Source organism: Glycine soja, chromosome 12, assembly GCF_004193775.1.
Source record: "Glycine soja cultivar W05 chromosome 12, ASM419377v2, whole genome shotgun sequence".
In the NCBI taxonomy this organism is placed as follows: Eukaryota; Viridiplantae; Streptophyta; class Magnoliopsida; order Fabales; family Fabaceae; genus Glycine; species Glycine soja.
Window position 1 is genome coordinate 113,340 of NC_041013.1, and position 10,825 is coordinate 124,164.

Consider the following 10,825-nt stretch of genomic DNA (forward strand, 5'->3'; position numbering starts at 1 on the left):
AGAAATAGATACAGATGAAGCAATTATAAGAGACAAGAAAACTATTATCTTAATTTAAAGAGAAAAAGAAAATGCCGTTTCCTGTAATTCTAATTAATCTTCATTGGTTGTGACATAGCAGACAATGTTTTCTTTCCAACAAAAAAGTAGTATAACAGGAAAACAACTGATCCTACTACCACCATACATACAGGCGCCAATGTTTTATTGACGTTTGCTTAACACAGGCAATGGTAGGTAAACGTCAACAAGTGTTTTGCAAAGTGAGGTTTGAGGTGTGTTAACGAGGAAAAATTATAAACCTTGACCTTTCCTGTCTTTGAAGTGGTCGATGATACACCGGAGCAGGAGCTGCTGACTGAGGTTTACTCACTACCATTAACCGGAGCAATTCCCATAGCATAGTACTGCAACAAAAGGCAAGTTAGTTAACAAGAAAAGAGAAACATAAATTATAAAAAAATAAAATCAAAAGATACAAAATGGATGTATGCTTGTTTAAAGTAATACAAATTAATCTAAGCACGCACAAAAGGAGTACTCATAACTTACCGTAAATGCGATTTAAACAAGTTCCACCAATTCCATTTAGTAACTCTTGGTGAATTTCCTTTATTAACTCCTGGTGAATTTCCTCTGTTTTTTTTTTTTTTTTGACAGAGTCCTCTTTATTTTATTATTATGCGTAGTAGTGTTTACTATCAAAATTGTAAAATATTCTTGATACGTATTAATAATTAATAAAATCTAGCCCAAGTTCGAATACATTCGATTTCGTGATAATTTAATGCTGTTGCTAATAATATGATTGTTTAATGAAAATTCTTTTGAATTAGGATGAATCATTTACAATTTGATTACCTTTTATTTAAGATTATAAGATTATATTGCAATCTTTGTTAATAATAATATTTGAATAATTTTTGTTAGACATTTTTATTCTTAATTTTTTTATTAAGATACTATATAACTAGCTGTTCATTCTCATAGTTTAATTAACTTACCTTTTTTTTTCTCTCTCCCTCTTTTATTTGTTTTTAAAAAAAACAGAGAAATATACAAAATACTCCTCTACTAATAATAATTAAAAAAACTATCGATTTTAATATACATATTTCTCATTTTTAAATTATCTTTCAATATATAATTGTTTTCATTTCTTTGTGAACCTCCAAAATATATAACTACATTCTTCAACTGTTTTTTCTTTTTTACTTTTAATTTAAAAATACAGTTCCTAATAATAATAATAATAGCATTATTCATAGCATGTAAGGATTAAAATGACTAGAAATATTATGGAAAAAATTAAGATTGGTACAGAAGGAAAGATCCATAAGAAAATAGAAAGAAATAAAAGTGAAAATAGGTTTTGTAGGGCGAGCAGAGCAGTGTTAATATAAAGCGTTTTGTTTGGAGAAGAGGGGCTGAGGGAGAGGGGATGGAGGACATTGAGGATTTGCTGATTGGAAGTGCAACTCCACCGGGCTTTCGTTTGCCATTAGCAGCGGCTGTTGGCGTGGGGACAAAGCGGAATCAACTCTCTTCTTCTTCGCTTTCGCCTTCACCTGCAATCCCTGGCACTCAGGTACCCTTCCCTACCTCATTGCCTCCTTCTTCTTCTTCTTCTTCTTCTTCTTCTTTCTTCTTCTTATTCTTTGTTCCCTCTGCACAGACTATCTTCATAAAGACCTTTGGCTGCTCTCATAACCAGGCAAGTGCTGCCCCCTTCTGCATCCTATCCTATCTTAGAATTTATTACGATTTCATCTTTGATTTGAACAGAGTGACAGTGAATATATGGCTGGTCAGCTTTCTGCTTTTGGCTATTCATTGAGCGATGATCCTGACCATGCAGATCTCTGGCTCATCAACACGTCAGTCCCTCTCTTTACTTCATACACATACACTTTAGCTCCTGAGGTTATGTGATTTATGCCTATGGACGCATTAGAGGAATTGGACTTGTCTTTTTTTAGCTAAGCAAACAATTACATTAATGCATAACCATTTATACTTATGAAAACAAAATCTCATTGCTGCAGTTGCACGGTCAAATCCCCAAGTCAATCTGCTATGGATACCATCATATCAAAAGGAAAATCTTCAAATAAACCACTAGTTGTTGCTGGTTGTGTCCCTCAAGGAAGTCGGGATTTGAAAGAGCTCGAAGGAATCAGCATAGTTGGAGTCCAGCAAATCGATCGTGTTGTTGAAATTGTAGAGGAGACTTTAAAAGGTCATGAAGTGCGTCTTTTGACCCGTAAGAAATTGCCAGCACTTGACCTTCCAAAGGTTTGAATTCCAACTTATTTTATTATTCCTATGGATCCCAATTATCATGTATATTTTTTGTTTTCTAAATTAACTTGATTTTGCAAATTATTCTGGGGGTTCATAATTCTTCTGTAACAGGTAAGGAAGAACAAGTTTGTTGAGATTCTTCCTATTAATGTTGGTTGTTTAGGTGCTTGCACTTATTGCAAGACAAAGCATGCTCGGGGTCACCTAGGAAGTTACACAATTGATAGCCTTGTAAGTACTATCACAGTCAGCTATATATGTATGCTGGGGATCACCTATATATTTTCAGTTTGCTTACATATATTAATCCGTAATTAATGAAGGTTGGGCGTGTAAAATCTGTCATATCTGAAGGGGTTAAAGAGATATGGCTTAGCAGTGAAGACACTGGAGCATATGGTAATTTCTAATGTTGGTTGGAGTCCTTCAATATCTTTCACTAATTTAAGATAGTTGCGGACTTGATCTTATGTGTACACCTCAAAGCAGTTCAGGTTGTTCAAAATGATATAAAATTGAGTGCGGGTTTTATTTTCTTGGGTTATGATGTTTTACAGGTCGTGACATTGGTGTCAATCTTCCAACATTATTGAATGCCTTAGTAGCAGAACTACCAGCTGATGCAAGCACAATGTTGCGTATTGGAATGACTAATCCACCATATATACTTGAACACTTGAAGGAGATTGCTGAGATTTTGCGCCATCCATGTGTTTACTCTTTTCTGCATGTACCGGTTCAATCTGGAAGTGATACCATTTTGAGTGTAAGTCATAAAAATTATTGATAAGATTGTATACAATAATATGCTAAATAATATATTAACTAATCTGAATGTATCAGGCAATGAATCGAGAATATACTGTGAGCGAGTTCAGGACTGTTGTAGATACTCTAACTGAGCTTGTGCCAGAGATGCAGATTGCCACTGATATAATATGTGGATTTCCTGGTTAGCGGATGATCTTTGTTATGTGTTCTGTTACATACCGTTTCCTGACATGCATAATTTTGAGCAATAAATGTCTTGTGTAAAATAACTCTTGAAATTATGATTCATTTTGTATGAAAACATGTCGCTGTAATCTAAGCATGAGATTCTTATAAAATTTAATAATAAATGACATGTTAAATTGACATTATAATTGGGGACTTGGGGTGTTATTTATGGACTGGAAATGTGAAACAATATTCAATTAGTCTTTATGTTTATACTCTATGTGATTGAAATGATTTGGAATTCATATAGATAGTCTGGAATGTATCAAACATTGATCTTGATCTTAGTAACACTTATTTCTTGTGCCTTTTCAGGTGAAACTGATGAAGATTTTTTGCAAACTATCAACCTTATTAAAGAGTACAAGTTACCTCAAGTTCATATTTCACAATTTTATCCTCGACCAGGTTTGCGATCTGACAACTTAATATTGAATGCAACAATTAACATCATTTTAAGGATGAAATCAAACTAGGTACCAAGTCTGTAGTACATTGTGAAAGTAAGTTTATGATGTCTTAGATCCACAGGGTGCTGTGTTTGTTTTTCTTATTTATTTTGGAGGGGTGTGGGGGGTAGTTGCTGCCTTACCAGTTGCAACCATGCTTGTAAGGTTCTGTATTTCTGACCGTCCCAAACCCCACACTTGTGACAGCCTTGTAAACTGAAACACAACCCCAAATTGTACTGGAATGTTTCTTTCGATCAAAAAGTGCTCCTAATAATTGTAGTCTTAATATATGCGTTAAGCAGCAATTAGAAGTTCTTGGTTCTTCCATCTTTCATTTTACCCATTTTCTAGGTGTTATTGTATGCTACTAACTCAGTATGAAGGGTCACAATCCTTTTGGATGACTGCTGAGAGGTGCTTGTCTGAGCTATTGTTTTGTCAATAACATCTTTTCTAATTGTTATGAACAAATAAAAAAAAAGACGTATTTTTGTTGATTAATGATAGTTGATACATGATTTGTGATTTGCATATTTCTATTTTTTCTCTCCCCATCTCTCTATCTTAGGTGATTTTGGATAATTGCTTTTCTTGATAATCATCTGAATTTAGTGTACTGTACATTTGCACAGATAAATTGTACTCTCTGTTTACTTAAGTAGCGTATAGCAACTTTAGGCAACATGCTGTGATGTTGGGGTAAAAAAGTAATTTCAATACTGGGGTCGGGTGGGGTGGGATTGGAGCTGTTGGGAAATTTGCATTCGCCTGGTTTAAATTTTGGTGCTTGGAAAATTAGACCATCTAAATTACTACCAAAGGTCTGATAGCATTTATATAAGATGCATATGCCACGGTATTTCTCTATTTTCATTTTAAAATAATTTCCTAACCCCTGACAAATAATAATAATACTACAAAATGATAGGGACACCTGCTGCAAGGATGAAAAAGGTTCCAAGTAATGTGGTTAAGAGAAGAAGCCGTGAACTGACAAATGTCTTTGAATCCTTCACACCATACTCTGGGATGGAAGGCAAAGTGGAAAGAATTTGGATTACTGATATTGCATCTGATGGAGTTCACTTGGTAAGACAGCGTAGTAGATCTTGAATCATGATTTATTTTTGTTGCTTTTAAATGTATTCCATTAAAGTATGTCATTTGTTGCATCCAATTCATTTATGGTTGTGGCTGTGGCTGAAGCCTGAACTCTGATTTCTGGTATCTCAATATTGAATATTTTTATTGCCATGAACCTGCTAAAGTGCCAAAGAAAGAAGTTTAGGGCAAGCGTCATATGAGGTTTTCCTAATCTGTCTGTTTTTTTTCCCATTCCATTTATCAAGAGTAATATTGAATAGCACAATTTTTTGTTTCCAAGCTAAACTGTTCTTTTGATAATCGTCTAGTGTGTTTCAAAATACAAACAATCCTTGAGACTAGTTGGTTTAGTTTGCAAACATGCCTTGCTTCTTTCCATGGACTTAAAAATCTTCAGTTTCTTTTTTTTTTTTTTCATCGGCTTTCTTTTTTGAAAGACAGGGATCTAATTATTTTATTTGTCAATGCCGAAGGTTGGTCATACAAAAGGATATATACAAGTTCTTGTACTTGCTCCAGACAATATGCTGGGAACTTCAGCTATGGTTAAGATAACATCCGTGGGAAGGTGGTCAGTTTTTGGGGATGTAATTGAGACAGTGAACCCTGTAAGTGACAATAAAGCTCTAAACAAGCTGGTTCCTAATCAGGATTGCGGTAACTCAGCCAAGACTGGTGGATTTTCAGAAGAGCCAGAATATTGTGCCTGTGGAAATGACATCTGTTGTGGTCAGGGTACTCTCGAAAATAATGATAATTCAAGAGGCAGTGCAGTGCCACAGAACCAAAGCAAAAGAAATTTCATTGGATGGATGCTGAGGAAGCGGGAGCATCTGCACAAAACGGTTGAGAGTGAGCTTGCCTCGGGATCTGTTAAAAAGCAAGAAGGAATCATGAGGAAGTGGGACTTCGTTGATAAGGTTCTTTTGGGTGGAATATCTATCAGCATCTTGACGATTATGGCTCTAGTAGTAGCTGTTATGTTTAGAGTTATTTGGTCCCAATAAAAGGTTTTAGTTTTTCCGAATCAATCTGTCGTTCCAAAATTTTGACTTGTACAAATTGCTCGGATTTTATGAAGTGTTTTCACATGTATCCGCATCTTGCTTTAGGTTTTACGGCAGTTGTATTGATATATGATATGATTCATAGAAAACCCTTTTGGGGCATGATTTATGAGAACGAACGAACTAGCTTGTTATAGCTCACCGTGACTGGCCATTTATTTTTTGCGTGGTTAAAAATATTAGGAAGTACAGCACTAGGTAATTTAAATAAAGCTGTTACGAGCACGAAGAATATTTATTTTCATAGCTGAAACTGAAGCTTTGGGATTTACATATATACTTTCATACAATGAAAGTGTGTTTTTGCTAATGAAATTGGAGGGGTACTATGTATGTGCACATATTTGATGTACCCTCTTTAATTTACGTGTTGTAATGGTGAAGGTGTGTTTATTCATACGTTATTAGGTGGTGGATGATGGATAAAAAGAAAAGAGAAACAGAAGCGGGTCATCATATCAGCATATCTGATTTGGAAGGCAATCTCTTGAAGAAATTAACTGGTACCGATGGCATCTTGCTCCTAAACCGAGGATGACGTAGCATATAGAGGCCAACTAGAATTGCAACGACTTGGAAGGGAGTAATGTAAATGAAAACAGCCCAAATGAGTGAGAAGATGATGAAGATGGATGTAGCCCTGGAGTCTCTCCAACCAAGTATGGCTTGAGCTCTTTCTCCTTGAGTAGCCAAATCTCCAACCACAGTCTGCACTCTACCTGCCACACTCCGCAATCTGTCATACCTCATTCTCACAATATCTGAAGGTTTTGTTGTTGGAAAAGTGTCAAATTCCTCGTCCAGTTCATCTGGGTGAGCAGCTTCTGCTTGTGAAAGCCTAGCATCCATGTGGGGTGGATGCCTTGGCCTGAACCGGTAATTCCAAATACCAATTACAAACAAGTAAAGAAAAATGGTGGGCAGTATCAATTCCGGGTAGCAAACCAGTATCAAGAACAAGACGTGAACAAGGCAGGTTGTGATTGGGTTTCTCCAGGTACAGATGTCATCAAACCATTTGCAAATAGCTGTAACTCCTTTGAGGAGTGACATTATGCGTTGAAAGTTGGCTTTGCTTCTCCTTAAACTCCACATGTGGTAGTCAACGTCGAGCATGTACTCAACTGCTTCACGCCTAAGGGGTGGCTCGGCTCTAGATAGGCGAGCTGCCACAATCTGCATGGCCTGGTGGCGGAGCCAATCTATGTGCCTGACGGGTATTGGTTGGACATAATGCATTTTGGGCAGCAAAGGCCTACCATACTGGGCTACCATGTTAACCCATGCGGTGCAAGTGAATCTCACTGCCAAGTGAAGCTCTCCATTCTTCTTCAGGCCATTGGGTTGGAGAACCAGCAGAGGATAAAAATGAGTATACACCCTATCAGTCTCCAGAGTTGACAACCTGATTCTCACCTTTCCAATTCTCTGATCTCTGGCATCACTGCTCCCATTGATGTGGTGGTTGTCAAAAACCCCAACTGTGATGACAGTGCACGGATCATGAACCTCCCAGGTATATTGCTCATTCCATCGAGGGGAGAGAGTATCAAGCAGAGTTCTGGTTCGAACCCATTTGTTGCCATACTTGGCCACACAGTATGCATCAGTAGTCCTCCCTTCCCTGGCCTTCATGGGCAGCAAATTGCGGGCACTAAGGATCCCAAGTTCGAGAATTCCAATGTTTTTCTTCCTCAAATGTTTGGAGGATGGCTGAAGATCACTGCTGAAATGCGTGGACTCATCAAGCACGTGGTAGCCGGCCTCAAGACACACTCGGAGGTGAATCTTGCTTGAGAATTTCTCCTTCTTTTTCTGTGTTTCTTCCTCGCCAACCGCATTGGGCCTGTGTAAATTGAACCAACGAGAATCGGGGAGCTTCTTGCTGGACTCGTGTCTGGGAAGAACACTTCTGACGGATATGATCTCCCTTCCTAAGATTTCAACATTAGGACCAACTTTGTCCTCAACAGTGACAATGATAAAATCCTCAAATGGCTCGGCGGCCACAAACATAAGCTCGTCATTCCAAACAGGGTTGGTGCCTCTAATTTGAGAAGGCCGGGTGAATCTCATCTGATTCCCTAGCTGCACTCTAACAAGGGAGTCAGGGGGCCTTCCTTTTTCGGAAGGAACGAGATCCTGAGCCTCGATTACTTGAACTCTAAGATAGTAAAGCTTGGGGGAGAAGTAGACCTTTGAGCGGGTGTTTGAAAGGTTGGAGTGACTAACGTTGTGAGCATCAGAGTGCCAGGCCTCCGGGAAGGACTCATCCGCTTGAGTTCCCATCCAAACCGCAAGCATGATTTCCCCGTTATTATGAATTTTTTGGCCCTTCTTGTCCTCCAGTCTGTACCATTGAGGAGCCAAGGGGCTGTCAGGGGGTACCCGAAGAGGAACCTCGGTGAGATCAAACATAACTCTCCCCACAAAATCATCCTTGCCAATGTCCTTATCCTTGACGGTGACTTCAAGCAAATTGGACTGCAACCTGTCCTTGGAGAAGGCAAAGATTTGCTTCCAGACAGGGTTCTGGTTCTTGTCCAAGTGCTTGGTCAGGCCCTTGTAGTTACCAAGCTTGACTTCCACATAAGGGTCAAGGCTTCCAGTTATATCCATGACAGGTAGATCCCTAGCCTTGACGACATTCACGTACAAGTAATTCATCTGTTCCACTAAGTCGTAGGTGGTGGATATCTTGTCCCCTCCTCCTCCTCCTCTATAGCGCAAACGAGCCGCCAGTGGTGGACTAGTCTCCACCAACGAATACTCAGGATTTTGCCTAGGGATCTGCTGCATTAACATTACATTGGGTGGCCCAGCTTTTGCAAAATCAACCCTCCTTTGCGTTGTTTCCATTGCCGGCGCCGGGTATGCCTTCGCTGCTGCTGGAATAGAGTGAAAAGTCCTGACTTCCTTCTCTTTCTTTTTCATCTTCTTCTTCTTATTCTTGTCCCCGTCACCAACCACGCTTTCCTCATCTAGCACCATGTTGATGTTGGGGTTTATTTCTTGAAAGGGAGTGCCCTGATACGCCTCCTCAGCAGCAGGAGTGTCTACTTGGGGGTGATGGTGTTCCTCAGCATCAGCATGATCATGCACCGCATAACATCTGAGAGCAATATCTCCCCTGATGTTTGAGAAGAGGCCACGTTTCTCAAGTGGGTAGCGTTCCACACGAGCCTGGGACTCCGATAGAGGGATAGAGGCGCCTGAAAGTCTCACCCTTCCGAGGAAGTTATTGTGGTTCCTATCGTTGTGATTGTATACAACCACTTCAATTGTCTTGTGCGCAAGATCTCTGGGGTTATTGATGTTGAACACAAACTTTTCATTCCAACAAGGATTCAGGTCTTTGTGCTTTGTTTCAGTGCTGTGCTGCTGCTCATCCAACTTTACCTCTACAAAGGGGCTAGCTGACCCTTCCCCATCTTTGGGCATCAGGTCGCTAGCCTCCACAACTTCTACCACCAGTCTGTTCATCATCAACAAATTCAATTCAATTATGATCTAAAGAGTGCAAGTGAAGTGAAGGCACTGGCAGGGCAGGGAGACGAGTAAGCTGTAGCAGTGATGATTGGTGATGAGATATGCTTCTCATTTGGAGTGTGAAGACAGAAACTTTTGTTACAGAGAGAAATGGCATATGCTATTGCTGTTTGGTTTGGTTTGGTGGCCCCTTCCTTCATGTGCCTTTCTACCGGGGAGAGATTCAAGTGGCTACTTCTACGTCTCTTTGCTTAGAGAGAGAATATTAGACGCCCACAACTTACCATCCAAAACAAAAACATGCACACATTTACTTACTTCTTTAATTTTGTTTTTAGATTTATGTGTAACATAATAGTTCTGTTCTGTATATTAATACCACATTTTTGGCCTGTTTTTCTGGCTGAGGTGGTGTTAAATGTTTTCTAGAGTTAAATATTAATGCTGGTGGTGTTGGTTTTGGATTAATAATAACGTGGGGTTGAAGATGGAGATAAAGTTTAGGTGGATGATATTAAAATAATATAGTGGGTCATATGGAAGCTACGAAAACATTCAAGCACTGTTAATGCTTAATAAATAAATAATTTTGAAAGAAAAAGCAGATTTCACTTTTGATAGGATATCTCCCTTTCAAAGGAATTAAGGCGGATCCATTATTCGACTCGGTTGTGTTGGGGATGATGTCCTTAACCTTACCCGCTCACCCCAACCTGTGAATCTTGTCCAAAAGGTCGGCAAAATAATTATTCTGCTTGATGATATCTACATGTTTGTTTTTTTTTAACTCCAACCAGAATTTTGGATTAAAATGAAATTTGTAAAACTATTTAAATCTTTTCCTTTTATAAAACTGAAATTCAAATATGCACGTAATCCGTAAATGTAACATTTGATTGTCTTCTTTTCCTTCAATTTATCAGTTTTCATATGATAATCAATAAAAAATATATACACAGTGCCTGATTTTTACAAATTTATTATGTATGTATTTGATTGTCTGTTTAATATTTTTACATACATTGTAATAAACCTGAAAGTGAAGGGAAAATTTTAATAGAGTCATGTTCAACATGATTCCAATTTGTACTCAAACTCACTCTAATAAGTCCATATAAAAATCCTGTTTAAATCAGTTTGGCCTGAGGTTACTAAACAGAACCAAAAGCTTCTTTAAATTTGTAATAATAAAAAGCACAAAACCCTTGCCTAATTCATTAAAAATAAAAAAACTCAAGTCACGGAAATTTAATTCAAATAGTTAATCTAGTAAGCAGAACTAAAAGTTTAACTACAATGTTATTATTAAAAAATAAAAGAACTTTATTAAATGTTGAATCAGAATCAACTAAACTTGAGAGGGGGCAGGTTTGCTTTTGTCATACTCATACTGGTCCCAAACCTTTTTAT

At 38.2% G+C, this 10,825-nt stretch overlaps 2 protein-coding genes across 2 annotated transcripts; one reads left to right on the plus strand and one right to left on the minus strand.

Moving 5' to 3' along the window:
* Positions 1–1,382: 1,382 nt before the first annotated feature.
* LOC114378091 (threonylcarbamoyladenosine tRNA methylthiotransferase) lies at positions 1,383–6,067 on the plus strand. Its single transcript, XM_028336626.1, has 11 exons — positions 1,383–1,588; positions 1,676–1,714; positions 1,786–1,877; positions 2,046–2,295; positions 2,416–2,535; positions 2,628–2,703; positions 2,862–3,070; positions 3,148–3,256; positions 3,619–3,711; positions 4,684–4,844; positions 5,333–6,067. The coding sequence occupies exons 1-11, from the start codon at positions 1,442–1,444 to the stop codon at positions 5,864–5,866; spliced, it is 1,830 nt and encodes a 609-aa protein (XP_028192427.1). The 5' UTR covers positions 1,383–1,441; the 3' UTR covers positions 5,867–6,067.
* An 80-nt stretch (positions 6,068–6,147) lies between these two features.
* On the minus strand, positions 6,148–9,896 carry LOC114378090 (FT-interacting protein 7-like). Its single transcript, XM_028336625.1, has one exon. The coding sequence runs from the start codon at positions 9,410–9,412 to the stop codon at positions 6,380–6,382; it is 3,033 nt and encodes a 1,010-aa protein (XP_028192426.1). The 5' UTR covers positions 9,413–9,896; the 3' UTR covers positions 6,148–6,379.
* Positions 9,897–10,825: the final 929 nt, after the last annotated feature.